Below are 23,326 nucleotides of genomic sequence, written 5' to 3' on the forward strand. Positions count from 1 at the left end.
CCTCAGGAAGCCTCCCTATGGCCCCTCGGGCATCCAGAGGGCTGGCAGTAGCTGAAGAAAGCGCTGGGGGAAGATCCTCACCCCCCACAGCTCTCTTCTCCGTGGCGTGAAACACGCCCAAAATGTCCACTGTTCCCGCGCTCAGGGGGAACGGATCGGCTGGGAGCTGTTCAACAGTGAGCAACCTCCCGTGCTCAACTGCTGCGCTACTGCCCCCGAAGAGCCCTCACCTCCGGGGAGCAATAATCGCAACAGTCTGACAAAGCATGGCTCGACAGCCGTTCCCCACAGCGTAAGCACTGGCTCGTGCGTGGCATGTCGGGCAAAGAAATTGCGGGGCAGACACCAGCAGCCATGAGAGAAGGGGGGAGGGGAAGGAAGGAATAATCGGGAGGGAAGAAAAGTAATAAAACTCTCGCTCCCACTGACCCCCAGTTACCAGAAGCACAACCAGACACCGCCGCACAGCCTATCAGCCCTGCAGCCTGATTCCCTGCAAGCAGCCTGCCTCTTTTTTTTTTTTTTTTTTTTTTTTAAAACATTGACAGACATGAGGGAAAGAAATAAGTAAAAGGAATACTTCCCTGAAGAGCTGGCCCCTCTGCCAGCTCTTCAGGGAAGTATCCCTGCAGCTGAAGGAGGAGGGGGGCTGGACCAGCTGGCCAAATTCAGGAGCAAATTTTGGGGTTCCCAACCCCTGCTCGTCCACTGTCTACCTACCAGTGAGGATGGTCCCACCAGGATCTAACCACTCCCTGGGAGACTAAAAAATCTGAAATTCCTCTTTTTTTTTTTTTTTACTTAAAATTTAGTTTGGGATCAGAACTGCAGGTTTTGCACCACCTCCATCTGCTGGAGACAAAGAAATACTGAGGAGCAGCAGGTGGCACACCAGGTTAAAAGGCGGTGCCCTTCAAACTTTCTCCGTCTCCATCTGCTGGAAGGGAGGCAAAACCCAGCTGTCTAGACTGATCCAGGTACGTACAGGGAACCATGGGATTGCTCAGAACCTAGAAAACAGCATAAGAGGTTTGCAAGCTTTTCCAATATCAGGCATCCTTAATCCATCCCTAGATCCTTCACACTTAGACACTCACACTCTCTGCTACACTTAGTCATTCTAGGAAGCCAAGTGCAAAGAAATAAGGCAAGGCCTTCCCCTCCCTCTGCCATGTGGGGTAATTCAGATTATCATCATAATTAACAAGCTGATTTCTACACAGACACTGACTGCAGTCATTCTTTTAATGAAGTTTAATTTTAATAATTAAGTTCAGTGCCGTTTTGAGTGGGCTCAGAACAAACAGCTGGTGCTTATGGGATGATTAAATAGCTCCAGCCCCCTTATTTCCTAGAGGCAATTTGAATTATTTACTTTAATTAGAGCTTGTGGCACAGTGCTGCAAGGCACAGACTGGCAGAAGCAATCTCATCTGCAGAACGGGCAACGGCATGACCACACACGGATGCTCCCAGAACTTAAAGCACCAGGAGGGAGCAGTCTCATCAGCTGTAATGTAAAGAGGCACAATGCCCATTCAGCAGGCACTTGGAAGGCAGCCTGCCCACCTGGTCTTAAACAAGGAAACCATGATCTTAATGCTCTTATCTGTGCAGCTGTACATGTCATCGTTAAAAAAATATTTCAGCCTCTTCCTCCTTTCAGTTTTTTACACAAGTGACCTGCTGCCCAAGTCCATTCAGCAAAATAGCCTGGAGAAGTGCCCAATGCACAAGCACTGCCCGTTTCTGCATCAGCTTCCCACATGCCTGGGGTGGGGAGGGAACTGCCAGCAGAGCAACATCCGAACTCCTTCCTCAGGAAAAGTGGAAGCTTCAAGTGGGGATGAATTATGAGAACTGGAGAGAAACAGTGTGCTGTTTGCTTTGACTTGTTGCTTTAACGTTCCCTGTTAGAGTCTGAAAATGAGTGTATGGTTTTCATTTTGTACTCCGATACTGTCTAGATGGTCAGCCTACAGGCTTGGAACCAGACAGGATGCTCGAGGACACATTCTCTAAGCCTTCTTCCTGGGAGATCACTACAAGTCTCATTCCCTAGTGCACTGTCAGGCAATGCAATCTGTACTGTGTAAGAAGATGTACATAAACAGAATAAAGAGTCTATAGAGATGGCTTGTTCTTGGTTACAGTTCCACTGCTGGTGCTTTAGCTGCTTATAGGGTCATGGGATCTCAAGAGTTGCAGGCATGCCAAGAGCGCTGCTTGCTAGTGACAGCTCAGAACCAGTGGGAGGGCGCATATGTTTCAAACACACTGACCTTAGATTTGCCAGTCACAAAAATACAAGCTCTAAAAAGTCAACCAGGCTTCAAGGGCATGTCCTTCAATATTTCAAATCACTTTAATTGGGAAAAAGTTAGCTACAAATGGAAGCTTGATACTGTGGGTTCATACATGCTGCAGCAGGTCATACCCAAGCTCCCATACACCAGACCCTTAAGATGGATCACTAGCAACATTACTGTGGGCTCTCACACTTAGTGTCACAGACTGAGGCTCTTCTACAGCCCTAAGAGGAGCACTACATAAAAAGTGAAATAAAAATACACCCATCAGGTTAAAAAGAGCAAAAATTGCAGCCTCCCACTGTGTTTCTGCAAGAATAAAAATCCAGGGCAGGGTCAGATTAATCAGCATCAAGAATTACCAAGTGCCACAAAGATCCTAGTAGAAAAAGCAGCTTTTAGAGCTTGCTGACGAGGAATCTAATAAAGAATGATGCAGTGGTGCAGGTCTGAGACAGGGAGAATCCAAAGGCCTGTTCTGGATGAATCATGAGAACAGACTTTGGAAAGAGGAGTCAATCAGAATGTGCCCTGTGCGATAGCTGGGGATCTTCTCTTCCTAGGTTGGTATTGGCAGCGGCAGTAGAGACTCTCAAAGCACAGGCTTGGTATTGCTGAATCAGAGGTCAGGACTGGAGAACTGGGTTCCTGTCCAGTCCTCTGCTAGAAGAGTTATTTCATCTCCAGGTTATTTGTACCATCGAGTCTTTTAGGCTGGGGAACATCATAATTCATCTCCTCAAATTCCTGCCCTGGCTGCAGCATGGGACCAGGGATCATCAACGTCTGAAAGAGACAGACAGACATACATGGGATTAAACCTCTGCTGTGCACACTTTCTCTCTATTTGACAAGAGTTGCCACAGCAAATAGCACTAACAAAGATACTGGGTAGGACGGGCTGGGGCCAGATTGTGTAACTGAGGAGCAGCTCCTTGGATGCTTTGGGGAGCAGAGAGCTGGACAGCTCTATGGATACTGCTACTGCAGTGCAATGACTGCACCTCCATACCTGCTCATTAAGTCTGGCAAGAGTATTTTATTACCTTGATGATCGGTTCTTTGGGTGGGGCCCAGGCTGGTACTATCTTGCCATGCATTCTCCAGGTGCCATATGGGTTCACTAGGTGCCTCTCAAATACAACATACTCTAAGACATCCTTTGGCAAATCCTCCCTGCCATACATCAAGCGCCCAAATCGGTCATAGATTACTAGTGTCTGCAAGAGAAGCAAAGAGCTCCATGAGATCTGAGGGGAGGAGTCGGAGCTAGGCAGGACGAGATGTAGAGAATTCATACCTGTCGTGTGTGCATGCGCACTGTCACTTGACCATATAGGTTCCCCTTGTTCACCATGTCTGGGCAGCGCACTTGAACTACTCGAGGGGGCTCCAGAGACTCCACAAAACTCCAGCGCAGCGATCTGTATTTGTTTCCACGAACCATTTCCTAGAGGACAGGTGGAATAGGAGGAGTTGTCAGAATTAGTGCTCATTCTTCTAAGATCCTCGGGCACACCCTGGCATGAGTGATTAGTAATAAAATTACAGATACTTCTTGCTGAAATCTGTTCCAGTATAATCCCCTCCAATGATGACAAGCAGCCTGCCTGTCTCACAATTCCCTACCATGGCCCTTCAGTATCCAGACTCCTTAGTACTTAAAGTTTAAGGTGCTTCATACTCACGCCAAATTGCAGCAAGATACAGGAAAATTGGTTCTTACCTGCTAATTTTCGTTCCTGAAGTACCACGGATCAGTCCAGACACCTGGGTTTTGCCTCCCCTCCAGGAGATGGAGACAGAGAAGTTTTGACCGACTCTGCCCTATACCCTGAGGTGCCACCCAGTTTCAGTATTTCGTTGTATCAAAACAGAACACTAGTAGAATAAACCACTAGCATCCCCCCCAAACCGGGGGAAGAGAAACCGCGCCACATTAACTATCCTGCTCACAAATCTCAATTAGGAACAGAACTTGTGATAACTGTAAAACAAGTAAGAAAATACTCTGCAGGACCAATTAATATGTACAGAAACGAGCGGACTCTCAACTACACCCTTAACTAAACCAGGGCAGGACTCTGGACACATCCGTGGTACTACAGGAACGAAAATTAGCAGGTAAGAACCAATTTTCCTTTCCCTGTATTTACCCGGATCAGTCCAGACTCCTGGGATGTACCAGAGCTCTTCTAGTTGGGGTGGGACCCCGAGAGAGCTGCTCAGATCACACCTGCGCCAAAACCCCCAGAGTCTGGGGCCTGGACATCAACGATAATGTCTAGCAAAGGTGTGCAAGGACTTCCAAGTGGCCGCCCTACAAATCTCTTGCGGCGACACCATCTGACATTCCGCCCACGATGCTACCTGCGAACGGAGAGAATATGCTCATAGACCAACTGGACTCTGACGACCCTGTAACAAGGACGCTGAACCAATAGCCTCTTTCAACCAGCGAGCGATCGTCGCCTTAGACGCTTTATGTCCTCTCCTGGGACCACTCCATAGCACGAACAGATGGTCCGACACACGAAAAGAATTAGTAGTCTCCAAATAGCGTAACAGAACGCGATGCACATCCAGCTTTTGCAAGTCTCTGGACTGAGGATCGGAGCGATCTAAAACTGGAAATGAGGGGAGCTCTACTGACTGATTGAGATTAAATGAGGACACAACCTTAGAGAGAAAGGAGAGAACCGTCCGTAACGAGACCCCTGAACCCGTAAATTCTCAAAAAGGGCTCCCTGCAGGATGATGCCTAAAGCTCAGACACCTGGTGAGCCGAAGAAATAGCCACAAGGAAAACCATCTTTAGAGTAAGGTCCTTTAACGCTGCCCTCTTCAAGAGCTCCACACACAGTGACTTGAGAACAAGATTGAGGCTCCACGAAGGACAAGGATTCCATACCAGAGGGTACAAATGTTTCACCCCTCGGAGAAAACGTGCTACATCCGGATGCGCAGCTAAAGCTACTCCTTGAATCTTACCTCGGAAGCAACCCAGGGCCGACACCTGCACCCTTAGAGAGCTGCACGATAAGCCCTTAGACAAGCCGGCCTGTAAAAAGATATCAGACACCAAAACCCGAAAAGGGTTCACTTTGTGTTCTATACACCAAATCTCAAAAATCCCCCACACCCTGACATAAGCCAGGGAAGTGGAGGGTTTCCACGACTGTAAGAGGGTAGATACTACTGCGTCTGAATACCCTTTGCTCTTCAGTCGTTGCCTTTCAAAAGCCATGCTGCGAGACAAAAGCGATCTGCCTCGTCCATACAAACAGGTCCCTGGCGTGGAAGACTGGGAAGCTCCCGAAACCTCAGGGGACCTTCTACTACCAGGTTGACCAGGTCTGCAACCCATGGACACTTCGGCCACTCCGGAGCTACCAGGATTACCTCTGATGGGTGAACCTCTATTTGTCTCAGCACTTCGCCTATGAGAGGCCACGGCAGAAACACATACAGCAGTATGATCCTTGGCCAGGCGAGAACCAGGGTAACCACTCCTTCAGCTCCCGGCTCCCTGCGACGACTGAAGAAACAAGGAGTCTTAGCATTGCGGAACGCTGCCATCAGATCCATACTCAGATTGGACCACTTGTCACATATGAACTGGAACACCTCGTGAGAGAGCTCCCACTCCCCGGGATCGAGCCTGTTGCAACTGAGAAAATCGGCCCGAATATTGTCGACCCCGGCTATGTGGGAGGCCGCAATCTCCCGATCCGGTCCTCCGCTACACCTGCCTATCTCCAGACCTCCGCTACGTCTGACTACACTTAATATAAGAACATAAGAAAATGCCATACTGGGTCAGACCAAGGGTCCATCAAGCCCAGCATCCTGTTTCCAACAGTGGCCAATCCAGGCCATAAGAACCTGGCAAGTACCCAAAAACTAAGTCTATTCCATGTTACCATTGCTAATGGCAGTGGCTATTCTCTAAGTGAACTTAATAGCAGGTAATGGACTTCTCCTCCAAGAACTTATCCAATCCTTTTTTAAACACAGCTACACTAACTGCACTAACCACATTCTCTGGCAACAAATTCCAGAGTTTAATTGTGCGTTGAGTAAAAAAGAACTTTCTCCGATTAGTATTAAATGTGCCCCATGCTAACTTCATGGAGTGCCCCCTAGTCTTTCTATTATCCGAAAGAGTAAATAACCGATTCACATCTACCCGATCTAGACCTCTCATAATTTTAAACATCTCTATCATATCCCCCCCTCAGCCGTCTCTTCTCCAAGCTGAAAAGTCCTAACCTCTTTAGTCTTTCCTCATAGGGGAGCTGTTCCATTCCCCTTAACATTTTGGTAGCCCTTTCTCTGTACCTTCTCCATCGCAACTATATCTTTTTTGAGATGCGGCGACCAGAATTGTACACAGTTTTCAAGGTGCGGTCTCACCATGGAGCGATACAGAGGCATTATGACATTTTCCGTTTTATTCACCATTCCCTTTCTAATAATTCCCAACATTCTGCTTGCTTTTTTGACTGCCGCAGCATACTGAACCGATTTCAATGTGTTATCCACTATGACGCCTAGATCTGTTTCTTGGGTTGTAGCACCTAATATGGAACCCAACATTGTGTAATTATAGCATGGGTTATTTTTCCCTATATGCATCACCTTGCACTTATCCACATTAAATTTCATCTGCCATTTTGATGCCCAATTTTCCAGTCTCACAAGGTCTTCCTGCAATTTATCACAATCTGCTTGTGATTTAACTACTCTGAACAATTTTGTGTCATCTGCAAATTTTATTATCTCACTCGTCGTATTTCTTTCCAGATCATTTATAAATATATTGAAAAGTAAGGGTCCCAATACAGATCCCTGAGGCACTCCACTGTCTACTCCCTTCCACTGAGAAAATTGTCCATTTAATCCTACTCTTTGTTTCCTATCTTTTAGCCAGTTTGCAATCCACGAAAGGACATCACCACCTATCCCATGACTTTTTACTTTTCCTAGAAGCCTCTCATGAGGAACTTTGTCAAACGCCTACTGAAAATCCAAGTATACTACATCTACCGGTTCACCTTTATCCATATGTTTATTAACTCCTTCAAAAAAGTGAAGCAGATTTGTGAGGCAAGACTTGCCCTGGGTAAAGCCATGCTGACTTTGTTCCATTAAACCATGTCTTTCTATATGTTCTGTGATTTTGATGTTTAGAACACTTTCCACTATTTTTCCTGGCACTGAAGTCAGGCTAACCAGTCTGTAGTTTCCCGGATCGCCCCTGGAGCCCTTTTTAAATATTGGGGTTACATTTGCTATCCTCCGTGATCCGACTATAGACTTGCTTGACTATGCTAGACTTCTCAGTGCTCAGAATTCTACATTGCTTGCAACGACCTCCGTTTGCTGCCAGCCCTGATCCAAGCCCGTCATTGACGCCTCTCCTAGCCTACTCCCTGGCATGGACTTATCAGGCTTCAGCCTATCTCTGCTTGAGTGCCTCCAGCTACTCTCCGTCCCATTGGTGCCCGAGTTCCAGTACCATACCAAGTCTAGGGTAGAACTACGCCATCTGTCGACTGCTGTCTCGGGGCTGAACCAACTTCTCTCACTAATATACCTCGAGGCCCACCCCGGCACCCGAAGACTCAACCCGCGGGGAACGAGGGCTGGTATAGGTGAAGCTCCAGCAGCATCTACCTTCAGCCCACTCCACCTGCCGTCGGTGGGGACCCGTAGGTCCTCGCCTACAGGTTGCGTCGACCCCACCTCGGTCCAAGGGTCCACCTCCGACGCAACAGGTTGCAAAGGCCATGGGCTCTGTGGAGCCACGTGCCCTCCAGGCCTGGCCTCCAAGGTACAAGAACAGCAGCAGTTTCTTATTTTATTTATTTAAAAAACTTTTTTATACCGACATTCATTTTCATATCATATTGGTTTACAATTAACAGAGGGAACTAGAACATGGTTTGGAAAGGGAGAAATTCAAGTTACATATAATAGGGAGATGAAGGAATAAGATGGGAGGAGTAGAGGAAAGACAGGTCCAGGAGGACTTAGGCAGTGCGCTTAAATACGAGATTGATATAAGCGGAACTATATACACAGTTCTATATTGCCAGTGATGGGATACCCCGAAAGGAGGAAAACTTAGATGGCTTAGCTATCCAGTTTCTTTAGGAGGGAGGGGGGAACCCTTTGGGAGCGAGAAGTAAGGACATGATATTTAAGTATAGGCACTGGCCTTCTCCATAGATTGTCTTCACGCCCGGCTTGATGACCTTTCTAATAATCCGGTTCCTCTTCCAGCAACTCTTCATCCACAGCCATCTCCATTGATGCCTCGAGCTTTGTTGGCATTACCAGCACCTCCACGCTTCAATGGCAACTCCAGACTCTGTAGAGGGTTTAACAACCAATGTTATATGCAATTCGCTCTACAGCCTTCTGTCTTCCAGGACAAGTTGACGAAAGTCACCTTCATCTTATCCCGCCTTGAAGGAAAAGCGATGGCTTGGGCTTCCCCCCTGTGGGAACGCTCGGATTCCTTGTTGAAAGAACTGGCTCGGTTTGTGGCTGTTTTCAGATGGACCTTCGATTATCCTGGGCGACATGCAATGGCAAGCACCAGCTTACTACATCTTCATCAAGGTCAAAGAAGTCTTTTCGACTATACCATTGAGTTTCGAACTTTGGCTACTGAGCTCGGTTGGCAGGAAGACTGCCTCAGAGCTATCTGCCTGGATGGACTTTCCCCGCAGCTGAAAGATGAGCTGGCTGCACGGGAGCTCCTTTGAAGTCGTTCACAGTTAAAACTGTGAACGACTTCAAAGGGGCGTGGGATAAAAACTGTGGATCCATCAAGTCTAGAGGGCGTGAATAAAGAGGAGGCATTCAAACACTGCACGGAACGGCAGTAGCCACAGAGGCATTCAAACACTGCACGGAGCGGCAGTAGCCACAGAGGCATTCACAGAGTGGGATGCCAGTCTTCACGCTCGGCTTGATGACCTTTCTGTACCCGTTACCCTGATCTGGGATTCCCGGCCTTTCCGGCTACTAAGTCCTCTGGCATACCATATGCAGCCTTTGAGGATGTGTTCTCCAAGCAAAAGGCTGATCTCCTTCCACCTCTCCGAAAGTTTGATTGTCCAAGCAATCTCCTTCCAGGAACCAGGTCGTCTGTGAAATAGCCTAGGTGCACCCCGGAAGGTGCACCCCGGAAGGGCATCCCGGAACTTAAAGAACTCGGCCATCTCCGGACCTAGCTCGCGCTATCGGCGCCATCCCATTGGGGAAAGAGCTAGCGAACAGCCCGATCCAGCACGCCAGCCCTCAGGTCACCTGGGCCGGCCGCCAACCGCGCCCCCAGCCCCTCCGGCCTTTCTTGGAGGCCAGGCGCTGCGTCTCGGACGCCATCACACAAGGACGAAGACCCGACTTCTGAATCCTGCACTAAAGACTTCCAAGACCAATAGACAACCGGACCTCCAACCTCACCCAAGCCCCTACATCTGAGGCCGGATAATGGTGTGTTGACCACTACCTGCCAGACCCCAACCACCTATCTGGTAAACTCACTAGAGCTATTCATTATATTATATTACACCGCACCTATGACCCTATACTACTCCACTGTACTATATTATGCTGCATCTTTTGACCCTGCTACATTGAGTTATACTGTATTATTTACACTGTACCTCACACTGTTCTATCGCACTGTATTAATTGCTTTGTATCTCTGAATGTGTAGCACTGCGCCCAGCTCGTTCCCCCGAAACCTACCCTATACAATCTGTATAAACCTGCTCCAATCATACCACTTTATACCCAGCAGTGGAATCCGCTCTCCTCACCTCCACTGCACACCCCACATTATCTCCTAATCTGACAACTTCCCACCCGCCGCCATCCTAATAGTACAACCTGCCCTATCTCCCTCCTATCTCCTCCCTCCTAACCTTTCAACTGACTTCTACCCACCCTTCTATCCACTTCCCGTCTGTCCCCTCCCAAAATGTGCTTCCCCACTATTCCCATCATACACCACCCCTACCGGCGGACCCTCCGCCCAGCATACCCTCACTCCATTACCCAGCACAAATCCCTAGTGCCCATCATGATTTCACCAATCACACAGCTGTTAGGCCTAGCAACGCTTACCATCTCCCTATTCAACGCACAATCCATCCTAAAGAAAGCCCCCATACTTCAAGACTTACTCACTGACACCAACCCAGATATCTGTGCTATCACAGAATCCTGGCTAAAGAACTCAGACCATGTTTTCATCAACCAACTCCCAACACAGACATATGACATTTTCTCCATTCCTAGGCCCAAAAAAAGAGGAGGCGGCCTACTCCTTGCAACCAAGAAATTCCTTAACCTTAAGCTACAGACCAGTTCTCCCCCCCCCAAGACTTGAAATTGGCCTTTTTAAATCCAAATCCCTGCAAGTCTGCCTCGTCTACGCCCCCCCCTGGCATACTTGAACAAGACCCATCCCCCCTCATTGAATACATCACCGACAACATAAAGCCAGACACACCCGCAGTGATACTCGGGAGACTTCAATCTCCATGTAGACACCCACCCCAACACGCCTGCTTGTGAAACCCTACTTCTCACCCTCAAAGCCCTGGGCTTCAAACAGCTAATCTCCGAGCCCACACACAAAGCTGGCCACACCCTCGACCTCCTCTTTGTCAACACATGCATTACAGTACCCCAAACACCCACTACCACCCCCATCCCCTGGTCAGACCATTTTCTCATCAATGCCCGCCTCACCATCAATACTGACACACCGATCACAAGCTCACATAAAAAAACAATTTCCTTCCGTAAACAATGCTCCTCGGAATAACTCTCCCTAGCCTTCAGCAAAGTAAGTGAAAACCTCGACTTAAGTAACCCAGACACTGCTCTTCTATCTTGGAATAAGTCCATATCCAACATAGCCAATGATTTTTGCCCCATCATCCATAAAACAATAACCCCCACACGTACCGAGAGAAAGCCATGGTACACCGCTGAACTAAGAAGTCTAAAGCGAGACCTCAGAACCAAGGAACGTACCTGGCGTAAACAACCATCACCCACACACAAAATGGCCTACAAACACACATTGCATACATACCGACAAGCAACTATCCACGCCAAACGCGACTTCTACGCAGCAAAAATCCACAGTTATAAATTCAATCCAAACGCCCTATTTTGCCTCGTTACTGAACTCAGAAAGTCCCCCTTTCCCCCCTCCCAAGAAATAAACAGAAAGAGAAATGTGAGAAACTAGCCGACTACTTTCAAAGTAAAATCTCCAAAATTCTAACACGTCTTCCCCATAACCCCGCACCCACAGACCCACTACCGATCGACAACAACACTAACCTCGACTCCCTTGACACTACCTCCGTGAAGGAAGTTGAATCCATACTAAAAAAGATGCGACCATCCACTCATATCGCGGACACCATCCCATCAAAAATTCTCCTCTCCATTCCCTCTGCCATTGCAAAACCAATAGCAGAAATCATAAACTGCTCCATCTCTTCTGGGAAAGTCCCCGACCCACTTAAACTCGCCATCGTGAAGCCACTACTAAAGAAACCCACCCTCGACCACAATGACCCTGCAAATTACAGGCCCATTTCCAATCTACCCTTCATATCCAAAATCATGGAGAAAGTGGTTAACACCCAACTCACCGATTTCCTAGAAGAAAACAATATCCTACACCCCACTCAATATGGTTTTCGTAAAGAACGAAGCACCGAAAAACTCCTACTCGCAATAACGGATACCATCCTTAAAGGCATGGACCACGGCCAATCATATATACTTGCCCTTCTCGATATCTCAGCCGCCTTCGATACCGTGAATCATCAAATCCTAATATCACGCTTAGCAGAGATAGGCATCTCAAACACAGCCTTATCCTGGTTCTCCTCATACCTTGACCACCGTAAATACTTAGTCAAGCTTGATAATTTTGAATCTGCATACATTCCCCTTACACAAGGGGTACCCCAAGGCTCCTCTCTATCTTCCACCCTCTTCAATATTTACTTACTCCCTCTCTGCCACCTTCTCACTAAACTAGGACTAAAATTCTTCTTGTACGCAGACGACGTACAAATACTTATTCCAATTCAAAAATCCATCAACGAAACCCTTCAATACTGGGAAATATGCCTGACATCCATCAACTCTCTCCTCTCCAATCTCCACCCAGCACTTAACACCTCGAAAACTGAAATCCTCATCTTAGCAAACCAACCCCTCAACTTAATCCACCAAATGATTCTCAACGCCTCACAAGCCCACACACTACCGCCCAGTGTCAGAGATTTAGGAGTCACCCTAGACAATCAACTCAGCTTCAAAGCCCACATTAAATCACTTCTAAAAGGGGGCTTCTACAAACTACAAATCCTCAAAAAACTGAAGCCCCTTCTCCACGCCCAGGACTTCCGCACGGTTATGCAAACCACCATACTAACCAAACTCGACTACTGCAACTCCCTTCTCTTAGGCCTCCCTTCCTCTACCATTAAACCCCTTCAAATCCTTCAAAATGCCATGGCAAGAATCTTAACAAACACCAGAAAAACTGACCACATCACTCCCATACTCCAAGATCTCCATTGGCTCCCCATCACCTTCCATTCCCAATATAAAACACTTACCATCCTCCACAACACATTATACAACAACAATTCACCCTGACTTACCCCTTACCCTCTCTCCCTACCCCCCCCTTCACCAGATTCCAATCGTACTTACGTGCACTTGCCCTTGTCTTACTGTAAATAAGTTTCATATGCTAAGTGTATCAAGTGCACATGCCACTCAACTTTGTATATTAGTTCATTTTGCATATCTAATCCTATCCGAATGCAAATTGTTGTAACGCTGCCTGTATATTAGTTCATTTTGCATATCTAATCCTAACCGAATGCAAATAGTTGTAACGCTGCCTGTTGACTCTCCTCTCCTGTACTTTGGTATATCATCCAGTTAACCCCCTCCCCTGTTCATTGTAATTTCCTTTCCTTCTCAGTTATTTGTAAACCGACATGATGTGTCCTACGAATGCCGGTATAAAAAAGTTTTTAAATAAAATAAATAAATAAACAAACCATGCCTCCTCGAGGATGCACCTACCCTCTGTCTCTGCCCAAGACGAAGGCTATGACTGAATATATCCAGGAAAATCTCGCAAAGGGATTCATTCGTCCATCTATGACCCCGCTGGGGTGGGATTCTTTTTTGTGACCAAGAAAGACGGGTCACTTAGGCCATGTATTGACCATCGTGGACTCAATGCCATCACCCGTAAGGATAAATATCCCTTGCCATTAATTTCCGAATTGTTTGATTGCCTCCAGAGTGCCTCCATATTTACGAAGCTGGACTTACGCGAGGCGTATAACCTGGTAAGAATCCATCCCGATGACATTTGGAAAACTGCCTTTAACACCCGGGACGGGCACTACGAATACTTGGTGATGCTTTTTGGCCTCTGTAACGTGCCTGCAATATTCCAACGAATGATGAACGAAATCTTCAGAGATCTATTGTACACCAAAGTCGTGGCATACCTGGATAACATCCTCGTCTTTTCCAAAGACCTAGACACTCATTGCGCTGATGTTCGAACCGTTCTCCAGCGCCTTCGTGAAAACCATCTGTTTGCGAAATTGGACAAATGTCTGTTCGAGAAATCCAGCCTACCTTTTCTTGGTTATATAAATCTCTCGGCAAGCCTTCTCCATAGATCCAGACAAATTAAAGGGAATCTGGAATTGGCCACAGCCAGTGGGCCTCAGGGTGCTCCAGCGCTTCTTGGGATTCCTCAATTACTATCGTCATTTCATCCCACACTATTGAACTCTGGCTGCCCCGTTGACAGCCTTGACTCGAAGGGTCAAGACACGCAAAATTGGCCTCCTGAGGCCGTCACAGCCTTCCATTGCCTGAAGCAAGCCTTCCAGAAGAGGTCCTGTCTGCACCATCCCGACCCGAACCGTCCATTCCTGGTCGAAGTTGATGCCTCGGCTATTGGGGCTGGGGCAGTCCTGAGTCAACGCACCACCTCTGGAACCGAAGTTCCCTGTTCTTTTTATTCCCGCCAATTTTCATCTGCAGAGTAAAATTACAGCATCGGGGATCGAGAGCTGCTCACCATAAAATTGACTCTTGAAGAGTGGCACCCATGGCTAGAGGGTGCACAACACAAGTTTACTGTGTTCACCGATCATAAGAATCTGGAACATCTGAGTCAAGCACAACGTCTCAACACGCATCAAGCCCGATGGGCCTTGTTTTTCTCCAGATTCAATTTCGAACTCCATTACTGCCCAGCCGATAAAGACCTCCGAGCTGAAGCCTTATCACGATCCTTCGAGCCCAAGGACACTCCGGAAGAACCGACGCATATTATAGACCTGGCCTGTATCTGCCACTCATGCAGTTCCTGCTGGAAAGACAGTCATGCCCAGACAACTCCGAGGAAGAGAGTTCTCCGCTGGGCACATGATTCCAAATTCACTGGTCACCCAGGATGAGCACGAACCTTGGACTGCTCCAGCGGTTCTTCTGGTGGCCCACCATGGTCTCCGACGCGAAAGCATACATCGAATCCTGTAACATCTGTGCACAGCAAAAACCCCCGGTCGGTCGACCTTGGGGTCTTTTACAACCACTTCCAGCACCTGAAGAACCGTGGACTCACTTGTCTACGGATTTCTTTTTTTTTTTTTTTGCATAAACACTTATTGGTAGATAGTTTATAACAAACATACAGTGCCACAGACAAAAAGTAACTTCTGCCATACTACCATTTGACATGAAACCCTTGCCCCCGTTCCCCCCTCCCACTTCCCACATACAGGGTATGCCGCCGATAAGAACAATAAAAATATAAAATACAAACAGAGAATGAATAACGAAAAGCACTTGTAAGGATCAAAAAAGAACCAACAAACTTTCTTCAAGTCCAACTCGCGAATGAGCAATGCCACTGCAGAGGAAGCAGCCAACAGTATGAAAGTCTCAGAAGTAATTATCTATGGGAGAGTTATCATCTGTGGGAAAGTTAGTGGTGGGCCAAGCCCTGGTTGTTGTGACTGCCAGCAGATCCAAGGATGGAGTCGAAGCCCTGGGGTAATTATATCGAGCCAGTGGCATATCTATTAGACCAAGTTAAATATGGTTGCCATATCAGAGAAAATCTTTTTACAGTATGATGTTTCTCCGCCGTCATTCGGCACATAGTACAGACAGTATCCAATTTAGCTAAGACCGCTTTCACGGAAGGGCAAGTGGGTGCTTTCCAGTCCTTGGCTATCACCAACCGTGTGGCAATACACATCTGAATGATAAGAGGGTGTAGAGGATCCTGATCAACCGGTGTAGGATGATTGAGTAGAGCGGTGTCAACTGTGAGATGAACAGGTCTTTGCAGCATGGAGATGAGCTGAGTTTCAACCTGTTGCCATAGGGGTCGCACACATTCTCCTGACCACCACATATGCAAATAGGTACAGACAGAAGTACAGCCCCTCCAGCAAACTCCAGATTGGGTGGGAAGTATCTTAGTAAGACGCTCTGGGGTGAGATACCAGCGGTAGAGCTATTTATATCCATTTTCCGTCAGTGTTGCAGAAATAGAGGCTTTACCAAGATGAAGGTATAAACGTATCCAGTCATCATCGGTGTATGCGTTCTGTAAATCAGCGGTCCAAGCCTTGATATGAGCCGGAGTGAAGTCCAGTTTCGCATTTAATAATTGGTAAACCTTGGCTATCAGGCCTCTGAGAGTAGAACCGGTTGAGCAGTAATCTTCGAAAAGAGATTTTCCCTTACCCAAACCAGGTTTCAGTTGTTGCGACGTGCAGAAATGGCGGATTTGTAGGTATGCCAAGTATTCAGTCTGAGGAAGGTTGTATTTTTGGCTGACTGTTACAAACGGAAGAATATCATCTCCACCCCAGAGGTGCTCAAAATGGTTGACACCCTGGTTGCGCCACCTTGCAAAGGAGCTGCGTTCGAGGCCAGGGGTAAAGGAGACATTATGGAAGAGATAGGAGAGATGATAGCAGGGCTTCGTACCAACAAGCTTCCCCTTCCACTTGTCCCAAATGTCAATGGTGTGCCGGGTAGTAGGAAGTAGGGAGGTATAGCCATTCCATGTTTTCCTGGGCTGCCACACCAAGGCTGCAAGTGGCATATTCGGCAGCTGAGATTGTTCAATAACAGCCCAATGTTTAGGCTCGACAGTTTGATGCCAGACAATGAGAGGTCGGAGTTGTGTTGATACATAGTACCACATAAGGTTGGAGACACCCAGGCCCCCATTTAACTTAGCTTGGTATAACACATGTCTGCTAACCCGAGGAGGTCTTCTTTTCCAAATGAAACTAAACACTTTCCTCTGCCAGGATTTTAAGAGAGCATTAGAAATCTGTATGGGTAAGGACTGAAATAAATACAACAGTCAAGTTAAGACATTCATTTTAACTGTCGCTTTGCGACCCAACCATGAAAAAGAGAGATTACCCCAAATATCCAGATCACGAAAAATTTTCTGTAGCAGGGGAGGGTAGTTCAAGCTAAAGAGGTCTTTAGGGTGGGATGGGATCTGAATCCCCAAGTATTTAAGATGTCTATGCGCCCAGCGGAATGGATGGGACAGCTTCAGCTGAGCAACTATTTCCGGGCGACAAGTCAAATTAAAAATCTCTGACTTTTCCCAGTTTACCTTAAAGCCGGACACCCTGGTAAATCTGTGTATATCATCTTTAATGGCCGTTAGAGAAGCATGAGGATTAGTTAGAGAGAACATAATATCATTGGCGAATAGAGTGATTTTGAAGTCTTGTTGTGCAAAAGAAAAACCTGTAACCTCTACATTACCCCTGATAGTGGCCGCCAAAGGCTCCAAAAAGATGGCAAAAAGAAGAGGGGATAGAGGACACCACCTGCCTGGTGCCACGACCCACCTTAAATCGATCAGAATACCCTCCATTGATTTTGAGACACTCCTGAGGGTTAGTGTAAAGGCTCGTGATCCAGGTACAGAAGTACGGCCCAAAATTTTATGTAGGACACTAAATAAGAATGGCCAATGTACCAGGTCGAACGCCTTTTTGGCGTCAATAGAGAGAAAAAGCGAATCGACTTTCTGGTTATGGGCCCACCACATTATGTTAATCAACTTGCGAATATTATCACCTGCCAATTTTCCTAGCATAAAGCCAGCTTGATCCTGGTGTATGAGACTAGTTAAATAGTTGTTCATTCTATCCGCTAGGATTTTTGCTAAGAGCTTGAGATCTAGGTTGAGCAAAGATACTGGTCTATAAGACCCGCAAACCGTTGGATCTCTTCCCGGTTTTTGGAGGATGGTAATCCCGGCAAGATTTGAATTAGGGGCCAGGGAGCTCCCCTCCCGCAGGTGGTTAAATAGTTTTTGGAGGTAGGCAACAATATAAGGGGCAAAAGTTTTATAAACTTTGCCGTGAGGCCGTCAGGACCTGGGGATTTCCCAATCTTCAGTGTTTTAATAGCGGAGAGAATTTCAACTGAAGATATTTCTGCATCTAATGTAGCTTGTGCCTCAGGGGTCCGGCGCGGTAGACTGACTCCTGCCAGATAGTTCACAATCGTCTCAGGAGAGATAGAGTCTGCGGCAGAATACAAGGTACTGTAGAAATTCAGAAATCTGGATCTTATAGCTGTATTGGTAGTTAAAATGTCCCCCTTCTCGTCTTTAATTTTGGCAATGTAGTTGTGGCAAGAAATTTGCTTCAACCGGCGGGCTAAGTGTCGGCCGGCTTTATTTCCATCCTCAAAATAGGATTGTTTGGCAATATGGAGTGAATGGACCATTTTGGCAGCTTCTAGTCTCTGGAGTTCTTCTCGTTTGCTAGAGAGAAGAGACCAGATTTTTTGGGAGCTCATGCGTTGGTGTTCCCCCGTTAGGTGAAGGATGTCATTTGTCAGACCTGTGGCTAGTATATTGTCACGCTTTTTCACGTAGGTCGCTCTTGAAATAAAGAGACCCCTCAAATATGCCTTTAAGGATTCCCAGACTATGGAGGGTGTAACCTCACTGGAATCATTCACCAAGATGTACTCCCGAATTTGATCGGTTAAGAAACTGGTGAAACTTGGGTCTGATAGCAAGGAGTCATTAAGTCTCCAAAAACGGGTCCCTCGATCATATTGCGGGAAAGAGATTTCAAGGGTGACTGCCGAATGGTCCGTCCAGGCCACAGGTTGAATATCAGGTATTTTAATTTGAGAAAGCATGGCTTTATCCGCTAAGATATAGTCGATGCGAGAATGTGATTGGTGAGGGGGGGAATAGAAAGTATAAGATCTGGATCTAGGGTAGTGCATCCACCAGACATCTGTCAGCTGCCAATCATTCATCAGCATTTTCAACTTTTTCCTGTGAATAGGCACCACGGTGGCGAAACCTTTCGAAGTGTCTAAGGCCAGAACTCGTGCCAAATTGAAATCCCCACCCATTTGCCATCGCTATGTTGTAGGATAACCTGATTAAGGGTATCATAAAACGCTCCCTGGTCTTGGTTGGGTGCATATACATTTACTAGAGCAGTGGTTCTCAACCTTTTTTCTGTCGGGACACACCTGACAGATGGTTCTCACATGCGTGACACACTGACCCATGATCGTCACGGGGCTAGATGTAAAAGTACAGTTTGCATCCACGGGAACCCCCCTGACCCCCCATAATGGATGTAAAGCAGAATTATGACATTCCCCATACAATTCACCCTACAAAAATGATATTCTGGTTCTGGTGTCAACTCAGTAATAGCAACTCAAACTCCTTCTACTTCCAGGATCAATAGCCCTACTTATGAAAAGGCAGCAGTTTACCACCAATGCATATCCTCTTGAGAAAACACAACAAATAAGACTGATAAAACTCTTACATGCTAGTAAAATATCTCATCTCAGTAACAGACACAGAACCGACCTAACATACTCCCAGGATCTATAGTAATGCACATAAACTAATCCGCACACAGTTACACCTGTATTATGGAATACACTCAAACAGGAGCAACCCTATCTATGAAAAAGCAACACTATAAATATTAAATCAGGCCCTAAAATATTAAATCAGGCCCTAAATCACATCTTATCATGAGGTTTGGACTCTGCCTCCATCCCATACTCCATTGTATATAGTAATTTATTGTATTTAATAATTTATCTTTCGTTCTCCCCCTCTTTTTTTTCCTTCTCCCAGTTAAGGCAACCTTGTTATAATGTAACTTGTATGCTCCTTCTAAATGTCTCTTGTTGAATTGTTGGTTATAGTTCTGCTTAGTTCGATGTAAACCGAGTTGATTTGATCTATATCAAGAAAGTCTGTATATAAAAGCCTTAAATAAATAAATAAAAACCAATACACCTCTTATTAGGAAAACAGAACTAGCAAGCAGCTATAGATCCCCACACAGAAATAATTGTAAAACTATACTAATAAGCAGAATAAATGTTTCTAAACAGCTAACATTAAAAACTCATAAAAACTATTAAAAATTCTCCAAACACCAATAAAATATTTCAAAAAAAGCAGACACATCACATAATATTAAATAATTAAAATGGCAGTCAATCAAGAAAAATAAACTTAAAAAGCCACCTTTACTTACCCCCCTCCAGCAGCTCTCCTACTCCTCTTCCATGCAGGCCGTAGCACACAGCAGAAGCAGCAGTAGAGGCTAAGCTCTATACTCATGGTCCTCTTCCTTAATGCCCATGTCTCTCACACACACACACACCATACCAGTCATGCCCCCATGACCAGTTTCTGTCTCACACACACCAATCATCTCCCAAACAGTCTTTGACACACACACGTCACCTTCCTGAACAGTTTCTCTCATGCCATACACACACACAGGCTTCCCACTCCCGTGTTCTACTTACATATACGGGCTTCTCACTCTCATAATCACTTTCTCTGTCTCACACACACTCACCAGTCTCTCACTCCCATGCTTGTTCTCTCCACATGCACAGGCTTCTCATTCCCATAATCACTTTCTTTCTCACACACACACAAACACACACCAGTCACCTGATCTCTCTCATGCATACACACACACAGGCTTCCTACTCCCATGTTCTTTCAGATATACAGGCTTCTCACTCCCATGCTGTGTCTCACACACACCCAGGTTTCTCACTCCCATGCTCACTCTCTTCACATGCACAGGCTTCTCATTCCCATAATCACTTTCTCTCTGTTACACACACAGACATACACACACACACACCAGTCTCTCTCTCATTTCCATGCTCATTCTCCACTGCACAGGCTTCTCATTTCCTGAATCACATTCTCTCTCTCATATTAAGAACATAAGAAAATGCCATACTGGGTCAGACCAAGGGTCCATCAAGCCCAGCATCCTGTTTCCAACAGTGGCCAATCCAGGCTATAAGAACCTGGCAAGTACCCAAAAACTAAGTCTATTCCATGTAACCATTGCTAATGGCAGTGGCTATTCTCTAAGTGAACTTAATAGCAGGTAATGGACTTCTCCTCCAAGAACTTATCCAATCCTTTTTTAAACACAGCTATACTAACTGCACGAACCACATTCTCTGGCAACAAATTCCAGAGTTTAATTTTGCGTTGAGTAAAAAAGAACTTTCTCTCATACACACCGTCACCTCATACACACCGTCACCTTACCAACCAGTCTCTCGCTCTCATGCATGCACACACAGGCTTCCCACTCCAATGCTCTCTCACATAATCAGGCTTCTTACTCCCATGCTTTCTTTCACACACACATCCACCCCCCCTCCCCCCCCCCCCCCAACAACAGGCTTCTTACGCCCATGCTTTCTCACATACCCAATTTCTCACTTCAATGCTTTTTCTCTCTCTCACACACACACACACACACCAGTCACCTCCCTGACTAATGTCTCACACTCTCACATACACATCAGTCATCTCCTTGAGCAGTCACTTTCATTGTCTCTCACATATACACATACATCAGTTTCTCTCACTCACACACATGCTCTCAATCACACGCAGGCTGGCTGCTTCTTTCTCGCACTCACTTCCTCTTCCCCGCCCCTCCCCGAGCACAAATGGTAGCTGCAGCAGCCTCCTCCTCCAGCCCCCGCACGCCAAGAAAGAAGAATCCCATCGGCCACGGGAGGCTCAAGCTGCTGACTCCTTTCTCGATTACCGTCTGCTTCAATTGCTCGGGGGCCGCTGCTGCAGCCGCCGCTGCTACTTTATGACGCGGCACTGCTCTTTCTCCTTCCCGTGCACCGCGTATCACTTCCTGTTCCGGGTCACGGGGGGGGGGGGGGGGGGGGGGCAGGCGCGGGAAGAAGAAAAGGCCAGCCACAAGTGCCACAGCTTCTTTTAGCACTGCTGCCATTCCCACTGGGCTTGAACGTGTTGATAGCCCGGCGGCAACGGCAGCAGGGAAGAAAGAGCAGCGGGAGAGACCGGGAGCACGCGACACAGCAGCCGGTGCTTGGCGACACACTAGTGTGTCGCGACACACCGGTTGAGAACCGCTGTACTAGAGTATAGTTCACTCCCTCAATCAAAAGTGTCAGAAGAAGATATCTACCTCCCGGGTCTCTAATACAAGTTTGGCAGTCTAGTACCATATGTTGAGAAAACAAGATGTAAACTTTGTGACTTTGGGACATGGAGTAAAATATTGAAACGGGTAATTATGTGATTTCAAGAGCGATTCGTGCTTGCCCTTCAAATGAGATTCTTGGACAAAAATAATGTCCGCCTTTAACACTCCCATTTCTTTGAAGAAAGAATGCCTTTTAAAGGGTGAGTTATGTCCCTTAACATTAAGGGAAACTAAACGAAATGTGGTCATAGGAATACTAAAAGGATCCGAGGACAAAGAGAAATATCCCCAGTTGGGAAAGGCTCAAATCGCTCTGATAAATACTGGAGTACAGACAATCCATTAAATATGCTTTCGAAGATATCATATTCCATAGATAGAATCGCCCTGAATTGTACAATAAACACCTTACAATGTGCTGTGGAAAACAATATGTGCATAACCCGCATTGTAGCAAAAGCATCCCCCTATCCCCCCGCCCCTTCCCCATGATCTGCAAATAACGCTAAGCAGATCAGAATAGCTAGTTAGCTTGGAGGAAAAAGAAAAGAACATCATCTCGTGAGCACCATTTAGTCCAGAATAATTTGCCTCAACCTGAAACTGAAGGAAAATAATTATAAATTAACAGTGGTGAAGCAAACTCTGTGATTCGGAGTATTTCTGGACTCTTAGTCAATGAGCCATAGCTAATAGAAGAAAGGACTGATCTTGCAACCGATCCCAGAGATAGGTGATCAGGTGGCCTCCGCAGAGATCCGCTGGGAATCAGATTGCTGCTTCAGCCAGCTGTTTCTGGCTCCAACACGCTGCCACTTCGGTTGAGATTCTCTAAAAGTGGGGCGCACTTTACTTGTCACCAGTGGAGCCTGGGGGACAAATCCACGATCCTTTAGCTTGAGTTCCGCCTCCTCTGCATTCAGTATGCGGGCAGAAGTGCCCTCCCATGTGTATTGAAAACCAAAGGGATGAAGCCATCTATATTTGATACCGGCCTTCCTGAGAAAAGTTGTGGCTTCCTTTAGGTCCTGACGATTCTGAAGAGTAGCTTGAGATAAGTCAGCATAAATCGAAATATCCTGATTCTCCCAATGCCAGGGTGGTTGTTTTCGGGCCTGATTGGCTATTTTTTCCTTAAGAGCATAGTCGTGAAAACATACTATGATGTCTCGGGCCTGATTCACACTGGGAGCTCACAGGGCCCTGTGAGCCCTGTCTAATTTGATATTGAGCGTTTGTTCACTTGTTGAATCTTCGCTGTTATGCAGCAGGAATGTACAAAAACGCTGAATAAGGGTCGTACAGTCGCCATTTTCTGGAGTTTCAGCAAAGCCGCAAAAGCGGAGATTCCCCCTC

The 23,326-nt window shown here is 46.6% G+C and overlaps 1 protein-coding gene across 1 annotated transcript in view; it reads right to left on the reverse strand.

Annotated features, from left to right (window-relative positions):
* Positions 1-504: 504 nt before the first annotated feature.
* MRPL45 (mitochondrial ribosomal protein L45) overlaps positions 505-23,326 on the reverse strand; it is a 112,359-nt gene continuing 89,537 nt past the window's right edge. Inside the window, 3 exon segments of the mRNA XM_029572253.1 lie at positions 505-3,095; positions 3,356-3,529; positions 3,610-3,759. Coding sequence (XP_029428113.1) covers positions 2,982-3,095; positions 3,356-3,529; positions 3,610-3,759 — 438 coding nt within the window. The 3' untranslated portion in view covers positions 505-2,981.

Source organism: Rhinatrema bivittatum, chromosome 12 (assembly GCF_901001135.1).
Source record: "Rhinatrema bivittatum chromosome 12, aRhiBiv1.1, whole genome shotgun sequence".
Lineage (NCBI taxonomy): Eukaryota > Metazoa > Chordata > Amphibia > Gymnophiona > Rhinatrematidae > Rhinatrema > Rhinatrema bivittatum.